The sequence below is a fragment of the Lemur catta genome, chromosome 10 (genome assembly GCF_020740605.2).
Source record: "Lemur catta isolate mLemCat1 chromosome 10, mLemCat1.pri, whole genome shotgun sequence".
Lineage (NCBI taxonomy): Eukaryota > Metazoa > Chordata > Mammalia > Primates > Lemuridae > Lemur > Lemur catta.
This window is the reverse complement of record NC_059137.1, coordinates 81,877,923-81,900,244: the sequence shown is the minus strand read 5'-3', so window position 1 is coordinate 81,900,244 and position 22,322 is coordinate 81,877,923. Positions and strand designations below refer to the sequence as shown.

General features: G+C 48.6%; 2 protein-coding genes across 2 annotated transcripts; both read left to right on the top strand.

The window, feature by feature from the left end:
* The first annotated feature begins 1,729 nt into the window (after positions 1 to 1,729).
* Positions 1,730 to 2,392, top strand: LOC123645786 (fructose-1,6-bisphosphatase isozyme 2-like). The gene is made up of 2 exons (XM_045562256.1): positions 1,730 to 1,927; positions 2,155 to 2,392. Exons 1-2 carry the CDS (start codon positions 1,845 to 1,847, stop codon positions 2,366 to 2,368), a joined length of 297 nt encoding a protein of 98 aa, XP_045418212.1. The 5' UTR covers positions 1,730 to 1,844; the 3' UTR covers positions 2,369 to 2,392.
* A 1,487-nt stretch (positions 2,393 to 3,879) lies between these two features.
* Positions 3,880 to 16,462, top strand: LOC123645713 (fructose-1,6-bisphosphatase isozyme 2-like). Its single transcript, XM_045562144.1, has 3 exons — positions 3,880 to 3,981; positions 4,599 to 4,691; positions 16,244 to 16,462. The coding sequence occupies exons 1-3, from the start codon at positions 3,880 to 3,882 to the stop codon at positions 16,460 to 16,462; spliced, it is 414 nt and encodes a 137-aa protein (XP_045418100.1).
* The last annotated feature ends 5,860 nt before the right edge of the window (positions 16,463 to 22,322 follow it).

Here is a 22,322-nt window from a genome sequence, read left to right as displayed (position 1 = left end):
CAGGCTTCTGCTCAGAGACTGGGACAGTCCCTCACTCCTGCCACTGACCCCTGGAGGGACCTCAAGCCCCTCACTCCTTTGCTTCCTCTTTGCGGGAGGACATTTCTCGGCAGAGGCTCGATGAATTCGATTTAAACGTTACCGGAGAGTCTCCCTTTTCCCTCCTCTCCTCGCGGTGGGAGAAGGGGGTGGCAGGTGCCCACCCCAGGAGCCTCTCCGTGGCTTTTTCATGCCCGGAGGGTGGACCGCCCCGTTTAGGAATGTCAGGAAGCTTTAGCGCTAGCCGAATGCTGAAAGACTGTCCTGTCGGCCAGAGAGCACGTTTCACCCACGCCCTGGCTTGAAGCCCGTGTGGGGAATCACATCTCATGGCGAGTTTCTGTCCCTCTGGGAGGAGGGTGCTGCCCCGCCTGGAGGGAGGGTGCAGGGGTGGGGCTGACGGGCTGCTGGAGGAGAGTCTGTGAACCACAGGGCAGGGCCCGTGTCTCAGCTCTGCCCACCCGAGGCCTCGGGCCCTGGCTCTTCATTCCCCAGCAGTGGCTGCCTCAAGGGTCCTTATTAGGCAAGAGAGTTGGCTTTGTGGGCCCCTTCGACTCCGGTGCAGAATAACCCGGCGTGGTTGCTGCTGCTGCTGCCCGTTTCCTTGCCTTTGTCTTGGGCCAGGGGGTGCCGTCGTGAGGCCAGGCTGCTGCCAGGGCTGTTCTCCAACCCAGCCGGCTCCTCGCATCACAGCACGTCAGACACCACGTGCAGGGGGGGCGCTGGGCGGGCGGCTGTCATTCCGGAGAGAGGGCGGGAAAGGGGTCCGTCTCCAGCTCAGGGTAGATCGGGGCTCTCAACCCCCCTTGAGCTGCCCTTAACAAACAAAGAGCATCAACATAAGGGGGGAAGGGAATTAGTTCCTTGCCCTCCTTTCTTCACAGTTTGGTGAACATACACCGAGCATCTACTGTTCATCCGGGCACTGTGGAAACGAAGGGGGAGGACGGTTGTCGCCCTCAGCGAGCAGGTGGTCCTGCAGGAAGGACGTTGCGTGAGGACCACGAGCCGCTGGGGAGGGACGGCAGGGAGTGCCCGTGTGGGGGTGGGGGGACGTGCAGGAGGACCAGGGCGGCTTCCTGGAGGGTCAGGAGGCAGAGGAGGGAAGAGCTAACAGTGGGCAGACAGCACTGGGCTAAGGAGAAAATCAATCAAGAAAGAGTTTTGGGATCAGGGGCTGCCACTTCAGGTAGATGGCCAGGGAAGGCCTCCCTGAGACATGATCCTGGAGTGGAGGCTCGAGTGGGGTGACAGCCACGTGGCTCCAGGAGGGCAGAGTGTCCCTGGTGGGGGCAGCAAGGCCAGCAGGCGGTGGCCCCGAGGCAGGTGTGCGCCTGGCGGTTTTGGAGGCTGAGGGTGGCCCAGTGGGCACGAGGGGGACAGGAGGCCATGCCGCCTTGGGAACAAGGCTTCCAGGGTGGGGCCTGAGGCCACGTGGGGACCGGGCTTAGCCTCTGGGTGGGACGGGAGGGGCGCCTGCATCTCGGAAGGGCCCCTCCCCTTGCTGTGCTGGGAGCATCCTGGGGGGCTGAGGGCGGAGACGGGAGACCCTGCCCATCGGTGCCCTGGCGCGGAGCCTCTCCATGGGGCTTTCTCAGAAGCGCCTCCTGCTGTGGCCTGGGGCGGCTGTGGGGAAGCCAAGGAAATAAGTTGAGTCCGCCCTCAAATTTCCTCTCAGATCAAGGAAGGCCAGGCGACCCCAGGCAGTTTCTACTTGAAGCCAGCAGGACACTCTGTGGGGAGAGCTGCAGAGACGTGGAATTCCAGTGCTGGAAGGCCACGTCCTTTGCTTTTTGGGGTCCTTGATGACGGCGACGTGTCTGATGGGACGAGCTCCCGTCCCCCTCCCAGCGCTGAGTGCGGGCTGCGCTGCAGTAAGACGGATTCGGTTCGTCCCGCGGGGAGACGGGGGTCACGTGGGGACGTTCCCGAGGTGCAGAGGAAGCAAGGTGGACAGCCACCACTGAGGCACAGTCTGCTTCTTCTGCGCCTGTAATTTGGAGACTCCAGAGACAGGAAGGAAAGGAGGGAGGCAGGGCTGGGGTTTGGCACCAGCGGTTCTTTGCTGGAGCGAGGACTCCCTCAGGGACTTCGTCCGGCCTTTTGTCGCCATAGGTACGGGATCGCAGGAAGCGTGAACGTGACGGGAGACGAAGTGAAGAAACTGGACGTGTTATCCAATGCCCTGGTGATCAACATGCTCCAGTCCTCCTACAGCACCTGCGTCCTGGTGTCCGAAGAGAATAAAGAGGCGATAATCACGGCCAAGGAGAGGCGGGTGCGTCCTGGGGCTGCAGTGCCCCTGCCGAACAGCAGATGGTGCCACTGAGCCGGGAAGAGTCTCTGTCTTGCTTTTCTGTAGTTGCTCGGATTTTCCTCCGTATCTTCCATGTGTTTTGGGGAAACCAAGGGTTGCACACTTCTCTGGTTGGAACTCTTAGGCTGAATACTTAAAGAATACTCCATAGTAGGGCAGTGGTTCATTGAAGAAATAAGTCAGAGAGATTTAGGAATGCCCAGCGGTGGGGGGCTGTCCGCGGCTGTTCACTCAGTGAGCCAGTAACAGGTGCTGGCTCCTTTGGGGCTGGAGCTTGTGGCATCCAGGAAGGAGTAGAGCTCCTGGGAAGAGCTGCACCAGACAGTCTCATTCTCCCCTCCCCCTTCTCATCTGCGCCCCACCCTCACCCCACACTTCCCCAGGGGGTTGTGGGCTCAGCAGAGATTTCTTCCTGCTTGACAAACTGTCAGACTAATATGGAAAAGAAATCACAAAGATCCTGTGCTCTTGCCTTGATGCAATGGTGACGTTGGTTAGTGCAGGGCATGGCTGGGGCGGGTCCATGTTCACTGGGGGCTGATGAACAGCCCTTTACGGACAGTGGCCAAAAAATCCCACCAATGTTCAGCTGCAATAGAGAAATATAACATAGATGCTGGGGCGTTGCCCTTCTTTCATACACTGGGCACTGGGGATAGGGGGCCATTTCTTTGTGATTAGCTGGAAGGATGGAAAAGATAAGTAAAGCCAAATTTATTAAGCCCCTACTGTGTGCCAGGCAACATGCAAGGCACTTTTACACTGGTCTCACATAATTAAAGCTAAATTACACCTGTTATTTTCAACTTTCATTTTCAACTGCTATGACCCTCCTTTCTGTCTCTGGTCTAACGTACACAGATCCTCATGCTAGTTCCTGAACACTCCACACCTGCTTATCTCTCTGCCCAAAAGTTTCCTCCCTGGTTCTCTGTGTCTTCATTCCTCAATTCCAGTCAGGCCCCTCATCAAGGGTTACCCCCTCCCGCTCCCTACCCCCCCACCCTGCTTGGGGCACTTACCACAAGCTGCTGTGTGTGGGGCCTGCGCTCTGTCGCTGCTGGAGTGTCACTTCCATGGTTTTCCCCCTTGAAACCTCCGTACCTCGAACATTTTCCAGCATATGCTAAATGCTCAACAAACATCTGTTGAATGAATGCATGAAAGAGTGATTGGGCTATGTTGGATTATTTATACAGAGGCTGGGGAATTTCTGAGTTTATACATGATCCCACTTTTTCTTCCTCCCTCTGGCTGAGCAAGAAAAGAAACAGAAATAAAGCTCAAACAAATCTAGGCCATTCCTCATTGGAAAGTCAGGGAAAACTAATTTGCATGGAGGGAGAAAGGCCTCCCATTGTACTTGATGTTTTGTTCCCAGTGTCCAATTAACCAGGCGACTCTGGTGCCATCACTGAGGGCTCCCTCAGGACCTTGCCCACGGGAGGCCCGTCCGAAGTGTCTGGGGATTTCCTTCCATGGAACGTTGGCTGGAGCTGCCTGTGACAGCAGAGTGGGGGCCCATGGGGGCCATGGAAGACCCCACCTGCTCTGTCTTCTGGTCTTCACATTGCACAGGAGGGTTGGATGCAGCAGAATCCAAGGAGTATTCTCATTTTCCTGATGTATTTGTGCACACCAGCCATCTTAGTAGACAGAACTGGAGGCCCTGGGAATGTTGCTCTGAGATTTTCTGAAGTCTTTTGGCGAAAATGCTCCAAGATGAAAAAAAAAAAAACACCTGTGTGGGGACAGGCCCGGAAAGACTGATCCCTAAGCCCATAGCTGACCTGACCTTACCGTGGACATGAGTGGAGCTGGCCCTGGGCATCTTTGAGTGGCAGCCCAAGTTCATCTTCTGCTTCCTACCTCTTCCCTGCAAGGTGCCAATTCCGGCCCTGGGCTCCTGCCACATCCTCAGCAGCTCTGAGCCCTGGTGGGCCCAGGTGGGAGGGAGGGTGGAGCCAGAGCAGGCCAGGGAGGAGAGCCCTGTGGAGGGGTGGGTCCTCCAGCACCCCGTGCAGCGTCAACTAATCTGTGTGGGGCAGGGCGGGCCCTGGCTGCAGGAGTCCTGTATGCTAGTTCCCCGCCCTCCACAAGCAGTGGCATTTTGGGGCAAGGGTATGCCATGGCTTAAACCTCTTTCTGGTGTGATGTTGTCTGCCACACACGGCCCTGACACAAAGCAGTTGTGCTGAGGGGAAGATGTTCTGACCAGGTGGTTCTTCCCCACGCGATTTAGGGGAAATACGTAGTGTGCTTCGACCCACTGGACGGATCTTCCAACATTGACTGCCTGGCCTCCATCAGAACCATATTCGCCATCTACAGAAAGGTGAGTAGACAGGCTGGCACTTCACGCCTCCTTCCTGTGGTGATTTCTGGAAGATTCCTGCACTGAGAGCCTTGAGTTTGGAGTTCTAACCTCTCTGCTCCCACTAACTCGAAACACCATTGTAGGCAAAGCACGGACTTCTCTCTGCCTCAGCCTCCTCAGTGGAAGAACTGAATTGGGAATGCTCTCTTTTTCTACTTCCCAGCATTCCTGGGAGGGTAAAGTGGGGGGATTGACGGGACTTGTTTTGAAAGTCTGGATGTGACACAAATGTTGGACGTGGTATTAGGTTCCAGGTGGCAAGTGGAGACTCTGTTTCTTCTTTGTGCATCTCACCTCCTACTGTATTAGTGTTCTGTTGCTGCTGTAACAACTTCCACATGTTTAGAGGCTTAAAACAACGCTCCTGCTGATTATCTCCCACTTCCGTAGCCAGAAGTCGAGCAGGCTTGGCTGGGTTCTCTGCTTAGGGTCTCAGAAGGCCAAAATCAGGGTGACAGCCAGGCTGGTCTCTTGTCAAGAGGCTCCAGGGGAGTTTGCTTCCCGGCTCCTTTAGGTGGTTGGCAGAATTCAGTTCCAGTCTGAGGTAGGATTGAGGCCCTCATTTCTTTGCTGGCTGTTGGCTGGGGTCCTTCTCAGCTTCCAGAGGCTGCCTGTGTTCTGTGGTTTGTGAACCTTCACTTTCAAAGCCAGCAAAGGCCAGTGAAGGCAACACTTTTTCTCACGTTCCCTGCCTCCAGCCTAGAAAGTTCTCTGCTTTTAAGGGCTCATTTGATTAGACTGGAGTAATCCAATCTGGATAATCCAGGGTAATCTCCCTATTTTAAATCCATAACCATGATCGTTGCATTTGCAAAGTCCTTTTTGCCGTGTAGTGCTACAAATGCACAGATTCTGGGGATCAGGGCATCTTTGGGGCCGTTTTGCCTACCCCAAAAACCTAACAACAGAGAAGATCTTATGGGCTGGTTTGTGACCATCCAGCATGACTAGAAACTTCACGACGGACCACACAGTCCAGATGACACGGTTTGGCTGTGCCTCGATTTGGGGATGAGACCTTGGTCCGGTCACGAAGGCTCGGCCTTTGCCCTCAGGGGTTTCAGGGAGAAGGAGACCAAGGGTGCTTGGGGGTCTCTTGGGATGTTCCTGGGTAACCTGCCCTCAGGTAAAGTGCGGGGCTGGCTCTAGAGACTCATCTCTCTGGCCCCAAAGCACATGATCTCCCCACTCAGCTACTTAGGACGACACGAGTGAGGCAGCGCTTATTTTCTGTGCTGCCAGTTTGGCGCTGATTACGTAATGTCCGTGTAATTAACTTTCCATGCGTGTCTTTCTCAGTGCTCCTTCCAGATTATAAACTCAGTGGAGGGCTAGGTATGCCCCGTGTCCCCTGGACTAACATGTTGTCTGTTGGTGTTCACTGTGCTGTACATATGTGTGCTGGGCTGCTTGTTGTCCCCAACAGGGGGTGGGACAGAACGTGAATTTTAGGGGCAACCCATCAAAAGCTTAACAGAAAACAACCTTAGAAGAACATGCGAATTAGCACAAACTCTCTGAGAAGGAACCCGAGGAAGCAGGGAGTGTTATTCACGCCTCTCTTGGAGGAAGAAACAGAAGCCAAGCCAGCCTCAGTTAGAGGAAACCTCGGGAAGTTTTGCTTTCCCTGTTGGTGTCTGTTGTTCTGTGTGTGAAGAGAGAAAAGGAGACTTTTGTGAGGGAGAAGAGCATGACACAAGACCCTTCCTATGGTATCTGGCAAAGTTGAAGACTAAGATGTCTCAAGTTAAGCAAAAATGAGCTAGGTGAGTGAAGGAGCTTTGCTTTGCCTTTTGAGGTACAGTTTAGAGGAAAAGAAAGAAATAGTGTAGTATTTATGCAAATCTGCAAAAGGACCCCAGTTTCATCTTTGAGGTGGCTTTCTTTATTTTTTAAACTTTTTCTTTTTAATTATTATGGGTACATAATAGTTGTATATCTTTATAGGGTACATGTGATGTTTTGATACAGGCGTACAATGAGAATTAATCAAATCAGGGTAATTGGGGTATCCATCACCTCAGGCATTTATCATTTCTTTGTCTTAGGAACAGTGCAATTCCACCCTTTTAGTTAAAGTATACCCTAACTTACCGTTGATTACAGCCACTTTGTAGTGCTATCAAATATTGTCCATTTTAACTATCTAACTATATATATATATAGAAAAGATTAGCCGGGCATGGTGGCACATGCCTGTATTCCCAGCTACTCGAGAGGCTGAGGCAGAAGGATTGCTTAAGCCCAGGAGTTTGAGGTTGCTGTGAGCTAGGCTGATGCCACGGCACTGTAGCCTGGGCAACAGAGCTAGACTCTGTCTCAGGAAAAAAAAAAAAAATACTCAACATTGTTAGTCATCAGAAAAATGCAAATCAAAACTGCAATGAGATATCACCTTAACCCAGTAAAAATGGCTTTTACCAAAAAGATAGGCAATAACAAATGCTGGGGAGGATGTAGAGAAAGGGGGGCACTCATACACTGTTGGTTGGAATGTAAATTAGTGCAACCACGCACTATGGAGATTCCCCAAAAACCTGAAACTAGAACTACCATATGACCCGGCAATCCCACAACTGGATTTATATTCAAAGGATGGGAATTCAGTATGTTTTTAGTTGTCCAGATAATTTCTTTCTAGTTTTAGTAGAGATGGGGTCTCGCTCTTGCTCAGGCTGGTCTCGAACTCCTGAACTCGAACAATCCTCCCCCCTCGGCCTCCCAGAGTGCTAGGATTACAGGCGTGAGCCACCGAGCCTGGCCTAATGTTGAGTATTTTTTAATATACCTGTTGGCCACCTGTATGTCTTCTTTTGAGAAATGTCTATTCAGATTCTTTGCCCATATTTTAATTGGATTATTTGATTTTTTCCTATTGATGTGCTGGAGCTCCTTATATATTCTAGTTTTTAAGCCCTTGTCAGATAGATAGTTTGCAAATATTTTGCCCCATTCTGTGGGTTGTCTCTTTACTTTTTTGTTTATTCGCTTTGCTGTGCAGAAGCTTGGTGTGATCCCTTTTGTCCAATTTTGCTTTGGTTGCCTGTGCTTTGGGGGTATCGCTCAAGAAGCCCCTGACCAGATCAATGTCCTGAAGCATTTCCCCAAAGTTTTCTTTTAGTAGTTTCATAGTTTCAGGTCTTAGATTTACATCTGTAATCCATTTTGATTTGATTTTTGTATTTTGCAAGAGGTAAGAGTTTAGTTTCATTCTTTTGCATATGGACATCCAGTTTCCCCAGCACCATTTATTGAAGAGACTGTCCAATGCTGAAAGTGGACTGTTGAGATCTCCAATGATTATTGTATTGAGGTTTCTCTCTCTCTCTCTCTTTCACTTTGATAATATTTGCTTTATATATCTGGGTGCTCCGGTGTTGGGTGCATATACATTTAGAATTGTTAAACCCTCTTGTTGAATTGACCCCTTTATCATTAGAAAATGACCTGCATTGTCTCTCTTTATGGCTTCTGTCTTGAAATTTACTTTATCTGATAGAAGTATAGCTACTCTTGTTTTCTTTTGGTTTCCATTTGCATGGAATATATTTTTCCATCCCTTTATTTTCAGTCTATGTGTCTTTATAGGTAAAGTGTGTTTCTTGCAGACAATAGGCTTAGGCTCTTGCTTTTTAATCCATTCAGTCACTCTATGTCTTTTGATTGGAGAGTTTAGTCCACTCATATTCAATGTTATTGATAGGTAAGGACTTACTACAGCCATGTTGTTATTTGATTTCTGGTTGTTTTGTGGTCCTCTCTTTCTCACTTCATTCCAACTTCCTTTATTAAAAGTTATTTTTTCTGGTAGTATGTTTTAATTTCTTGTTTTTCATTTTTTGTGTATCTGTTGTAGGTTTTTTGATTTGGGGTTACCATGAGGCTTGCAAAAAACATTTTATAAATAGTTATTTTAAACACATGTAACTCTGCCTACCAACAAATAAACAAGCAAAGAAAAATCTAACAGAAATTCTACCCATTAACTCCACCCCTGCCCCACTTTTTAACTTTTTGTTTTTTCCATCCATACCTTTTTATATTATCTATCTCTCAAAAATCTATTGCTGTTATTTTTGATAGGTATATCTTTTAGTCTTCCTATTCAAGATCAAAGTGGTTTATACACTGCTCTTACAGCAATACAGTATTCTATATTTGTGTCCTTACTGTTACCAGTGAGTTGTACATGAGGTCTGTCTAGCAAGTATCCAGCCATGTAATATGAAAAATAGAGACATTCATTGAAGAAGATACAAGAAACATTGTACATAGGACAATGATGCCTCAGCTCCCTTCACAGTAGGCATCCTGAGACCTCACACAGTTCTCCCAGTGTCTCTTAACCTAACCCATACATGTTCAACATTCTCAGGTGTTCTGCTTGTTGCAGAATGTGGATCACTTTCAACAGACTCTCGACCATCTTTGAAACATTTGTGCTGCACTTTTATTTGCGCTGCTCTCATCGCATTGTCCCCAAAAGCCTTCTGAATCATCCGAATAGTCTCTGTGGAGGAATGTTCAAGCTTAACAAAAAATCTGATGTAGATTCGTTGCTCTACTCACGCATTTTTTCCCCCAGAATATTACAGGGATACACATGTTTAGGTTACATATATTGCTTTTGCCCTGCCTGAGTCAGACCTACAAGTGTGCCCATTCCCCAGACAGTGCACATGGCACCCATGAGATGTGAATATACCCATCCCCTCTAACCCTCCTCCCACCTGCCTGACACCCAATGAATGTTACTTCCATATATGCACGTAAGTGTTGATCAATTAGTACCAATTTGATGGTGAGTCCATGTGCTGCTTATTTTTCCATTCTTGGGGATATTTCACTTAGTAGAATGGGCTCCAGTTCCATCCAGGGTAATACAAGAGATGCCAGTTCACCATTGTTTTTTGTGGCTGAATTGTACTCCATCGTATACATATACCACATTTTATTAATCCATTCATGTATTGATGGGCACTTGGGTTGTTTCCACATCTTTGCAATTGTGAATTGTGCTGCTATAGACATTCGAGTGTGGATGTATTTATTTCAGAATGTCTTTTTTTCCTTTGGGTAGATGCCCAATAGTGGGATTGCTGGATCAAATGGTAGTTCTACTTGTAGCTCTTTGAGGTATCTCCATATTACTTTCCACAGAGGCTGTACTAGTTTGCAGTCCCACCAGCAGTGTGTGAGTGTTCCTGTCTCTCTGCATCCACACCAACATCTGTTATTCTGCAACTTTTTGATAAAAGTCATTCTCACTGAAGTTAAGTGCTATCTCATTGTGGTTTTGATTTGAATGTCCATGATGATTAGAGATGTTGAGCATTTTTTCATATGTTTCTTGGCCATTAAGTCTATCTTCTTTTAAAAAGTTTCTGTTTATGTCCTTTGCTCACTTAGTTCACTCAGTCATTTTGAATGTGATGGCCACACAGTACACATGCTCAGTCAATGGTGTCTAGCACCCCACTGACTAAGTACAGTGAGCTTGTCATTGTTCACAGATGTGCATTACAGTCCACTCTCCTTGGCTGCCAGGTCACATGGATGTCACGCAAACCATTCTCGTTATATAAACAATGGCTGGATGCTTTCTGGACAGACCTCATACATTCAGAAGATTTCTTATTATTCACTAATGTCATTTTCTTTCAGACTGAAGAATTCCTTTTAGCATGTCTTGTAGGACATGTCTGGTGTTGATGAAATCCCTCAGCTTTTGTTTGTCTGGGAAAGTCTTTATTTCTCCTTTATGTTTGAAGGATTTTTTGTGGGATATAATATTCTAGAATTAAGGTTTTTCTGCTTCAGCACTTTGAATGTGTCATGCCACTCTCTCCTGGCCTGTAGGGTTTCCACTGAGAAGTCTGCTACCAGATATATTGGAGCTCCTTTATATGTTTTTTCTTTTTTCCTGCTTCCCTTAGGAACTTGTCTTCATCTGTGACCTTTGGCAACTTGATTATTAAATGCCTTGAGGTAGCCTCATTTGGGTTAAATCTGCTTGATGTTATATGACCTTCTTATACCTGAACATTGATATCTTTCTCTAGGTTTGGAAAGTTCTCCGTCATTATTACTTTGAATAAACTTTTTACCCGAATCTCTCCCTCTACCTCCTCTTTAAGGCCAATAAGTCTTAGATTTGCTCTTTTGAGGCTATTTTCTAGATCTTGTATGCATGCTTCATTGTTATTTATTCGTTTTTCTTTTCTGACTGTATTTTTAAATAGCCTGTCTTCAGGCTCACTAATTCTCTCTCTGCTTGGTCAATTTTGCTGTTCAGAGACTCTGATACATTTCTCAGTTTGTCAATTGAATCCTTCAGTTCTAGAGTTTATGCTTGATTTTTTAAAATATTTCAATCTCTTTGTTAAATTTCTCTAGTAGTCTTCTGAATTTCTTCTCTGTATTGTCTTGAAGTTCATTGAGCTTCTTTAGGGCAGCTATTTTGAATTCTTTGTCTGAAAGGTCATATATCTCCATTGCCCCAGGATTGGTTGCTGGTACCTTATTTAGTTTCTTTGGTGAGGTCATTCCTTCCTGGATGTTCTTGATGCTTGTGGGTAAATTCGTCAATGTCTGGGCATTGAAGAGTTAGGTATTTATTTTAATCTTCACAGTCTGGGCTTGTTTGAACCTGTCCTTCTTGAGAAGGTTTTCCAGATATTCAAATGGAATTGGATGTTGTGATTTAAATCTCTGGTCACTACAGCTATATCAGTATTGGGGGTGCCCAAGCCCAGTAATGCTGTGACTCTTGGAAACTTCTGGTGGTACAGCCTTGGTGAGCTTGAATAAGATACAAGAGGGTCCCCTGGATTACCAGGCAAAGTCTCTCACTCTCTTCCCTCACTCTCTGTACTAAGCTGCTCAGTTGGGGAAGGAGTGACATGGGTACTCCCTTGTGGCCACCAGCATGAGGTCACACCAGAAGCCAGCCCAGTCTCACCTAAAGCCAGTTGTGACTGTTGCCTAACTCTGATGTTTATTCAAAGCCCAAAGCCCTGTTTAGTCAGCAGGTGGTGAATCCTGCCAGGACTGGGTCCTTCCCTTCAAGGCAGGATATTCCCTTTTGGCCCAGGGTGGGTCCAGAAATGTCATTCAGGAACTAAGGCCTAGACTCAGGGACCTCAGGGGTCTGCTTGGTACTTTATTTTGCTGTGGCTGAGCTGGTGCCTAAGTTGCAAAATAACGTCCTCTGAGTTCTTGCCTTTCCTTTGCTCGGGTGGAAGGAGACTCTCCCTGAGCCGCACTGCCTGGAGATAGGGGAGGGGTGACAGAACTGGCTGGGCCCCAGCTGCTGGTGTCTCACTGGGTCACATGCATCCCAAGTGCACTGGCTCTGAGCCTGCACAGCAGCAGGAATTGCCCAAGGACTACAGCCCTTGTGGCCCAACTGCCTTAGAAATCTAGTCTAGGCTCCAGGCTGCCGCTTGTCAGCCGGTGCTGGGCCCAGCAGGAACTCAGGTTTCCAGGGAGCGGGGAGGATTTCCCTCTGCTGGGCTGGTCTAAATGCTCCCTCTGTGGGCACCAGCAGAATTCTGCCCTGTGATGTTTCCTGTGCCAGGGCCACCCTGAGTTTCAATGGCCCACAATCACTTCACTCTCCCTCCCCTGGGCACATGGAGTCTCTCTCCACTGGGTGAGCTGGCACAGCACTGCTGGGGGTGGGGGAGGGGGCGTAGGCAGTGCAAGACTCTCTTTTCTGTCCACTTCAGTGCTTCTCCTCTTGACAGAATGTTAACCAGGCAGCGTGATCACTCACCTGATGTCTAGTTTTCCTGAAGGTGCTTGCTTGCATGGACAGCTGTTGAATTAGGTGTCCGTGTGGAGGGAGGATCACTGGTGGTTCTACGCAGCCGTCTTGCTCCGTCCCCTGAGGTGGCTTTAAATACTGGTTTTATCAGCAGGGCTAACACGCTTGACAGCTGGTGGTGAATCAGGCAGGGCTCTTCTCACCTCTGAGCAGTGTCCCTGGGCTAGTCCTCGCCTCAGTCCCATGAGGCACGTACACGTGTGGCTGTCACTTTTTACAGGTAAACAATGACAGCACAGAGAAGGTAAGAGATTTGGCTGAAACCGCCCAGGGAGTAACGGCAGGACGGGGGTCCGATGGGAGTGCTGCCCACCTCCATCCTCGCAGCTCTGCAGAACTTCTTAAGACCAACTGGCTTAAGAGCAAAGAGGGATATTATCAATATTGTACGTAGTGTGGGGCATTCACACTTGAATTGACCTGAGCTTGGCCATGCAGATTTTTGTCTTAAACTTTAAATTCAGCATGTGCTTTGAAGGCTAGTCCAAACAACCATGGATTCTTTCTGATACTATTTCTAAAGAAAAGGGGCAAATTTGAGAGACTAGTGAACCACTTTCAGGATGGGTATTATGAAAACAAGACATGAAGGAGAAGCTCTGTGATGCTCAGGCGATGTCTACTGAGGGTGCAGCTCACTCCAGAGACCTCATGGGGCTGTCGCAGCAACTTAGAGCCTCGTCAGAACCAGGGAGGATGCCCGTCTCCACCCAGGACTTCTGAGAATCTCTGATCAGCATCAAAAGAGACGTTGCAGGACAGTCAGAGCTCTATGAAAGCTATCTTCTTCCCTTTTATTTCTAAGGAGCAATGCTGAACAGCATTTAGGATGTTCCATGCTGTTTTCAGGCCTCTGCTAGTAAGGTTCCCCTTTTTCTTGAAGTTGACATTTTTTATTTGCAACGAAGTCACAGACTAGACAAAGTAAAAACTCCTCTACCTGAAAACACCGAGAAGTGCTAGATAAAATAGATCATCCATGTCTTCAAATGCACATCTCAGCTCATTGAAATGAACAAGTAACAAACCGACAAGGTGTGGAGCAGGGGCCAGAGTCACAGAAAACTGAAAATCCGAGTATTCAGGAGCAGAACGGATGATGGGGTTGTTCTGACGGGAGGATGGGTCTTGTTTTCTGAAACCTCAGGTGTGGATTTTGACACCTCTACAGGGACAGGAGACCCCCTCCCCCATTATTATTGTTAAATAAACCTCTGGAAAAGCCTACCCTTTGATTGACATAAGAATAGACAGATAGACCAATGGAACACAAAGACTGTCTAGAAATAAGCCCACACCTGTGGCCCCCTGAGCTGTGACAAAGGCAGCTATGACAAGGGTGGGATGCTGAGCTGAGGCTCAGAAGACAGGAGCATCTCCCAGTCCAGGAGGAATCTGCAGAACAGGACTCTGGTTTCCTACAGAAAATGTGACCTCTTAATGGCTGAACCAAGATGATTCAGAAGTTTCACGAGGAAGACTAAGGATTTTAATTTAAAAACCTAACACTGCCTTTTCCTTCCACTATTCTTAGGCTTCTTAAGACATCACACTTAGGGCAGTTCCCAAACCCTAGTGCGTGGGAACCCCCTGGAGGGCGCTTGGGGAGACAGACTGCTGTAGCTTGGGGAGGGCCACCAACGTGCTCTTCAAACAGGAGCACAGGTGACACTGACACCAGCGCTGCTGGTCCACTTGGGGAATCACGGGTCTAGGGCGGAGTGCTCAGAGCCAGGCCGTGCCTGGAAATCTGGAAGTGAGGCCAATTGATTGAACATATACTCAAATGGAGAGTGCTCTCAGTTGCAAAAAAAGTATTGGAAAGAATGCAGGATTGTGAAAATAAGAGAAAATATTAAATGGAATGTCACATTTTTAAAGAAGGGTGAGATTTGCTTTTAAACTAAAGCTCTTAGAATGTTGCCAGCAGAAGGCCAACTACCCGTGGGTGCTGAGACCTGCAGGGACAAGGTCCCCATCCCTCCCTGGACCGTCACGCCTTGTCTTTCAGGTGAGGGTTGTAGAGCCTCCCAGTGTTCTGCAAAAACATAACGTGAAAGTACTTTGAAATCTACAAAGTCCCGTATAAATTCAAATTCAAATTATTGTTTTACTCTTCAGAAGTTATTGTTTTGGAGAGTTAATTAGCATAATTGTCCTGCTTTCCATGCGTGTATAATATGCGGGCTCATGTTATATTGTTCAGTTTCCTATGTGCATAATTACTTCTTATCTTCATAGTAAATAATTTTAAAAGTGTGCCTTCCACCTCCGTCGCTTTCCCATTCCCTCTGGAGTTTTCTTCTCAGCAGGAAAGTTCTGTGTAGTATTTCTGGGCCTGTCTTTGGGCCACAGACTCACTGGTGTGTGGAGAGAGCAGAGCGTCTAATTGCACAGCCGAAGTCGCGGTGCCGGAGACGCAGGAGAGAGAACTGAATGACTCAGAAGCAGCGACACCAACAAGTCCTAACCCCCCTGGCAGCCAAGCTCCACCATCTCTGGGGACCCTGAGAAGTGCGTTTGCAGCCTCAACTTGTCACCTACGTCGGACCCACTTGCCCCAGTCCGTGAGGCTGAGCCTACCTGGGTCTCCCGATTTGGAACTAGGTGACAGACGTCTGCCCACTCACCTTTACCTCCCAGTCCTCTCACAGCAGCCGTCCCTGTGGCGTTAAGCCGCAGAAGCAGGGCCTGAGTGTCTGTCCAGAACCGCCCTCCCCGCAGGGCTTGCGGTGCAGCCCGAACCCCAGATGAGGGTCGGGAGAGGAACTATGGTGCCCAGTGGGGACGCCCGGCTCTGCCTCCCCCAGCCCAGCTCAGCTCCTCCCATGGGAGGCTGGGCGTTCGCCACCCACATTCCCAAATTCATGAGGTTTTATTCCCTCGCCTTTCAGAGTGCTAGGAGATAGGGGAGGGAAGGAAGCTTCCAGAGATATCAGGAAAAATGGGTTACGATAGCGAGTGTCACGTGCAGCTCTGCTCCTCTGTGGAGAACGTCCCCTGTTCCTTCCTCAGCTTCCTGCCTTGTCTCTCTGACTTCAGCTCACATCAGCGCTGTTGGGGCTGCCATGGCCAAGGGGAGTCTTCCTCGGGAAAGTGCCCTGAGTTGCAGACAGGGGTCCCCAGGAGGGCCGGGCAGGGACAAGCCTTCAAGGGCAGCGCGTGGATCAGGAGGAGCTCTGGGCCACGCTGCCTGGGTGTGAGTCCAGCTCTGAGGCTTTCGGACGCTGGCCAAGCTGTCCAGCCGCTCAGGGTCGCGTTCCCCATCTGAGCTGTGGAGGTGACAGTGCTGTCCTCCTCAGAGGCCTGTTAGTATGTGGAACGAGCTACGGCACCAGATCAGACGGGGTGATCTGAGTGGTGCCCACGCGGTGTCGGAGCGCGGCGTGAGCAGATTAGGAAGGGCTGTGGCTTGGGCATCCTGGAGCGCCGTTCCTGCCAGGGGGCCGACAGGTACGTTGGGACAACAGGAAGGGAGAGGTCCACGGGTGGCCTTTGCCATGGCTCGGCTGGGCCTGTTTGTTCCCACGGCACCTGGTTGCCTGTGGACACGTTCACTGCCGCTGGGAGTTCTGAGAACTGCGCTTCCTTCGGTGGGTCCCGGAGATCTGAAGCCCAGGCCTCTGGCAAATGTCCTCTCCAGAGACAATAACACACCTCGTTTCTGTCCTCTCTCCCGCAGACCACAGAGGACGAGCCTTCTGAAAAGGACGCCCTGCAGCCTGGCCGCAGTATCACGGCCGCGGGTCATGCGCTGTATGGCAGTGCCACCCTGGTGGCTCTTTCCACAGGGCAAGGAGTGGACCTCTTCGTGCTTGACCCGGTAGGTACAGAATACGGTGGCAGCGGGCCCGGGCATGGTGGCTGTGGCAGAGGCTGTCCTGGAGACCCGATGCGATGACGCCGTGGTGGAGACAGCAGAGGAAGCAAAGAGGCCGCCTGAAGCTGACATCCCTGAGCTCTGCCGGACGTGCTCTCCCAAATGGCCACCCGCGACCACTATACACTCCTGGATAATACGAACAAATTAACCAGCTTGAATCATCTTGAAAGGAACGATATTGCTGTAAACACTATTGGAAACTTGTGGGGTGTCAACCGGAAGCGTGCTGGCCTGCAGCCCTGCCTGGATCTGGTCACTGTCGTCGGGGAGCTGGCAGCAGCCTTGAGTGGGCAGCTCACAAGTTGGATGCATATTCAGAAAAACCTGGAAGCCAAGGACAAGGAGCTGGAGAAAGAATAAAAAACTTGTTTCTGTGGGACAATGTCTTTGGTAATGTGGAAGAATGTCCTATGAGACCTGAATCCTGAGACTAACAAACTGTCCAAACTCCTCCAAAGGTCCCTGCGCTGGTCATCCCAGGAACATCCTAACGCTGGAGTCACCTGGAGACTGTGGCTCCTCCTGAGCCTCCTCTGGGGCAGCGTCCCTCAGAAACTCACACTCGTGAGTCCTGACCTTTTCCTTGAACACTTCATGGTCCATTCAGGACACAGACGCTCTCCAAGTTCAGGGTGCACCTGCGCTTGCCAGGAGACTGACAGGAAAGGACCTGCTTTCTCTGGCAGTGGTTGATTATCGCATTAGTTTCTTAAGTGGCTGGTTTTTGAGTTACTGTGGAAACTTTTTTTTAACCTAGTGATGCTAATGTATTGTTAACAAGATTCTAAATTTAAGAAACAAAACAAAACAAACTTGTTCCTTGTGGCTTATCACCTTGTGAATGTCAGTAATTTACTTTTCCACACATTGCAAATAACAGAAAGTCTTAAGATGATTACAGGCTGAGTCTTCTACTAGACTGCGCAGAGATAGTGAAAGGAGGTTCTGAGAGCTTGTTGCCTGGGGTGGGCCCTCTCGTATCTTTTCTATGTGAGTCAGATGTCTGCTGATGGGTGGCATCGTGACATGTGCTCCCGTTTGGAAATGTGATAAAGACAAAGACAAGGTGTGTATGTGTGTACGTGTTGGGTGGGGAGGTGGTGGCTGCCACTCATAAAATGAATCATTTTATAAAATAAGTAATAAGAAAAGAATACGGTGGCATCTATGCTTGGAGATGCCATGGTCCTCTGTGCTTTGATTCCAGTCCCCTGGGATCATTTCCTGGTCCTTCCTAATACTTATTTTTGGGGCCAGAGAGCCTAGTTTGGGGAGCCAACACCATCATCAGAAAACATGAAGGGACTCTGTCCACATGAGGGCACTTTGGGGACAGGAGACCTATTGAGTCTGTAGCGTCAATTCAGGCCCTGTCCTTAAGGAGTTTATTTTCCAAAAATGAATTCAACTTCTTTGGCTTATGTGAACACCATGATTTAAGAATCCCACTGCCGCCAATTTCCAGACAGAAGCAGGGATTATTTAGAGCAGCACCATCCTATGGAAGGCTCTGTGAATTTTACGTTTACATGCTGGATGCTTTGCTTATCACTTGTGAAATGCTTTGCCAAGTATAGTCAGGTCTTGTGGAAACTCAAGTACTGTTGACTCAAGACCATTTGAAAGCCTCTTGGAGTGAGGTAGATGAAAGGTCAGTACTTCAACTTAATTCAGAGTTACAAATGTTTACTGAGCATCTGCTGCGTCCCAAAGCAGCATTGCAGGCAGTGGAGATACAGCACTGATCAGACATTCATTCCCGCCCTTGTGGAGTTTGCCTGTTAGAGCATTTGTGTGTCGGGAGGAGGATTGCAAAATTTCAAATCAGAACAGTTCACTGACAGAACAGAGTTTGCAGAATGAACACCCAGGAACTTTTCAAATAGAATCTTTTCACTTGTAAACCCGTTAGACCAAGACCCACTGCTGCATCAGTTTGCTAATGCCCTGAGGGCCCCTTATTTTCAAAGAAATTCTATGGTTTACAAATATTATTATACAAACACTGGGGGTAGGGAAACCTCTCCACTGCATTTATATAGCTCTTGACCTATGCAGGACTTAATGCTAAAACTGCCTTATGAGTCAAGGGCAGAGCCCCCAACTTACAGATGTTTGTGTCTCCTAGTTTCCAGAAGTAAATATTTATTATACAAAAACTTGACTGAGGATACATATCAAAGAGTGGAGGCAGTGGCACCTGTTGGCAGATTTTGTCCTCAAGGCAGGTTACCTGCTCCTGCATAATTGAGAGGAGATGCTGCCAGTCTTGAAGGCTGTCTTACCTGTTCAAAAGAGATCAAGACACAGTGGTGGCCCATAGGTGTCAAATAAAGGGCTGCACAGTTTAAGAAAGACATGAGAACTGAGGAGGCAGTTCAGAGGACACCTGTCATCATGAGTTTAGAAAAGAAGGTGTAGGAAAAGATGTGGGGGTGGACATTGGGATTCTTTCAACCTGAAAAGAAGAGTGTGACCAAAGTGTGGCAGGTAGTTGGTATTTGGACATTTGCAGGAATGAGTATGCAGAGCGGATCTTTTCAAGGTTTTTTTGGTGCCAAGGCACTCTTGGAAAAGATCGCATCGACATGGGCCATAGGATGACCAGATGAGGCTGCTCAAGACTAGGTTCTGCCCTGAGGCTTTGCCACTCCTAGGTCCAACCCTGTCACCAAGGACTGAGGGAATCAATAGCTTAGCGCACTGTGAGCCAGGCCTGGCTTGGGGGAGTCACACACCTGTTAGGAAAGTGATGTAGAGGGCTGGAACTATCTGTATTTTTGGTAGGGTTAGAAAAAGTGTGGACAATATAATCAATGAAAGATTGAAATCAAAGGAGGAAATGATTGGTTCCTGGATTTGCAAGTACTGATTGATTTGTCAGAGGATGGACGTGTGTGTGTGTGTGTGCGCGCGCGCATCATGTCCCCAAAAACCTGTGTACAGTTTAAGCTTCACAAAAATCAGAAAATAAGGGTATAAATTTACTACAAAGATCACTTGAAGTTTTAATTATATACATTTATTTTATTACTTCTTATAGTTTTGTGGATGTTGAATATTGAATTATTAGTTTTAATTATTTGAGTCAGCCCCTCTGATTGGAAACAGAAAAGGCTGACTTCAAAGCAAAAAATTTACTATTCAACATTCATAAAACTAAATGTAAAAGAACTTTAGCTTTTAAATCTGGGTTAGTGTAAGGCAAAAGCATTCTGTAGATAACAGGGATTTGAGGACATGTGTGATCCTGAGAGTAGTGTATAAATGTCCGTGAAGAAGCAGAAATTCCAGGGAATATTTCAGACTTTCTATGTCCAAGTCATGGGCTTGCACAGTAACAGGGGACTCAGGTAATATCTGGATGGTGGATGAAACCAACAGAAAATTTTACTGAGGCAAATATATGCTATAAAGAAGGGATGGAGTTGGAAAACAGGATGGCAGGGGAGGGCGGAGGGACCCAGATCGCCCAGGAGGGGCAGCAGGACCTGCTGGGCTGGAGGCAGGGAGGGGCTGTGCCACACCCTCCTCCTGTTGTCTCCTCCCCGCCCTCAGAGGCCCTCTGTGACTGCCCTGTGCTCTGTGATGCAGCCCTGGGACTGTATATGTGGCAGCCCAGGCACCCTCAGCTCTCAGTTGCTTCGGCAGCCTGCTCTTCAGTAATGCAGGAAATTCTCCCTGTGCTGAATGGCCTTTCCAACTTATGGTGGAGCTTAAGCTCCACTGTTTTGAATTTAGACCCCCAGGCCACTTTTTTCACTGGATTGGGTTTAATGTTTGTTTATATATCCTACCTGGTCCTGGATTCCTTTTTCGAGACTGCTTGGGATAATGAGGACACCCCAAAGGTAAGGAACACCCAAGAGAGATTCTTTGTTGCTAGTTCCCATCCCTAGTCCCACATTGCTAACGGAGTTTGGTTGCCTTAGAGACTGATAGGACGTCACTCTTCTAGGGGCAGAGGTCGGGCAGGGCTGGGGGTTCAGGAGGACTAAGATTTCCACCTGAGGCTCACAGGCTACCTGTCTGGGTGTGGTGGAGGGTTCCAGGATAAAACCCTAAAACAGTGATTTTGTGGTCCTGGATTGGCATCTACCCAAAAGAAAAAAAGACGTTCTATGAAAAAGACATCTGCACTCGAACGTTTGCAGCAGCACAATTCACAATAGCAAAGATGTGGAAACAACCCAAGTGCCCATCAATACATGAGTGAATTCATAAAATGTGGTATATGTATGCCATGGAGTACTACTCAGCTGTAAGAAACAATGGTGATCTAGCACCTCTTGTGTTTTCCTGGATAGAGCTGGAACCCATTCTACTCAGTGAAGTATCCCAAGAATGGAAAAATAAGCACCACATGTACTCACTATCAAATTGGTTTCACTGAACATCACCTAAGAGCACATATAGGAATGATATTAATCTAGTGTCGGGAAGATGGGGGGGTAGGGGATGGGTGCATACATACATAATGAGTGCGATGCGCATCGTCTGGGGGATGGACATGCTTGAAGCTCTGACTCGGGGGAGGGGGAGCAAGGGCAATGTACGTAACCTAAACTTTTGTATCCCCATGATATGCTGAAGTAAAAGAAAAGAAAGTGTGGGTTCTCTGAAGGACAACAGGCTCTCCTGAGACATGATCTCGAGTCACATTTCGATGTGAGGTGTCACTTGACCAACCCTTCCTTCCTGTTGGGCTGATCAGGAGAGCCGTCCCCAGAGACTCTGAGCTCTGTCCCCAGGATACAAGGCCCTGTGAGGGCAGATGTGACTGTTGTTATTGGTGGATAATGAGTGTCTGCACTTCCTGGAGAAGAGGAGGGAGAGAAGTGAGTCCCAGCCTCTTACCCTTTTCCTTTTGTTCTCAGCCTCAAGGTGGAGGGAAGATAAAAAGGTCAAGTGGCATAAGGAGAGGTAAGATTCCCCTCTCTGACCTGAGCTCTCCAAGGTGGGCTTTCCTGTCCCTTCCTGATGTCCCAGGTCCCTCATCTCTGGGGATGTCAGTTGCTAGATAGTCTCTGTGGGAAAACAGCCCTCAGAGGAGGCTCATGGGAAGGCAATGGGACCTGAGACACTTCTCAGAGTCCCTGCTGTGCTCCTGTGTGGGCAGGAGGGAGGGATGGACCTGGGCACTGGGTGCTGCCCAACAGGTGGCCATGCAGGTGTGGAGGAAGGACTGCTGAGGGGTTTGGAGTCAGAACTTCTGTCTCCTGACTGTGTGAGCACTTTCCCTTCCTGGTGCTCAGGTTCCTCTTTGAGGTAACCACTGAGGTCTGTGCTTCGTGTGGTGGGTCTGAGCATCATGTGGGATAATGTGTGTGAAAATGCTTTATAAATAGGCCACATACACGGGCAGCCTTGTTAATATTCCTGTTGACCATTTGACCTTGTCTGCTGACTTTCGGGCTATCAGAGTTTGATATCCCAAGGTTCTCCCATAAAGGGACTCCTGTGTGGTCCTTATGCTTCTACCTTCCTCACGTGTCACCTCATCTCCTTTTCCCAGCTCGGAGGAGGATTAGCAGGAGCAAAATAGAGGAGGAAAGGAGGATGGTAACCATCCTCACCAGGTGAGTAATGTTTCCCGTCCTTTCCTGGTCCCTGTCCAAAGCATGTTCTATGCATCTCAGGGATTCAGTGCCCCCTGCCGCAGTCATGGGAGGGGGTAACCGTGGGAACGGGTATGTGAACAGAGTTCTGGGGCAGAGGCCACAGAGTGTATTGTGAAGTTGTGGGTGGGGGCAAAGTGAGAGGGCAGCAGGCTTTGGCTGGCCCCACCCCCGCTAGGCTAGCAGGACCCCTCTCCTTGTGCTGGTCCTGCCTACAGCTTTGTTTCGCCTGTCTTCTGCAGCCCCTTTGTTCAGGATGA

Bases quoted from the DNA above. Each gene is read 5' to 3' on its own strand.
- LOC123645786 (XM_045562256.1), top strand. From the start codon at position 1,845: ATGACGGCGACGTGTCTGATGGGACGAGCTCCCGTCCCCCTCCCAGCG. The intron at 1,928-2,154 runs GTTCGTCCCGCG...TTGTCGCCATAG, and splicing joins GCTGCAGTAAGACGGATTCG to GTACGGGATCGCAGGAAGCG.
- LOC123645713 (XM_045562144.1), top strand. From the start codon at position 3,880: ATGGGGGCCATGGAAGACCCCACCTGCTCTGTCTTCTGGTCTTCACAT. The intron at 3,982-4,598 runs GTATTTGTGCAC...CACGCGATTTAG, and splicing joins AGTATTCTCATTTTCCTGAT to GGGAAATACGTAGTGTGCTT. The intron at 4,692-16,243 runs GTGAGTAGACAG...TCTCTCCCGCAG, and splicing joins TATTCGCCATCTACAGAAAG to ACCACAGAGGACGAGCCTTC.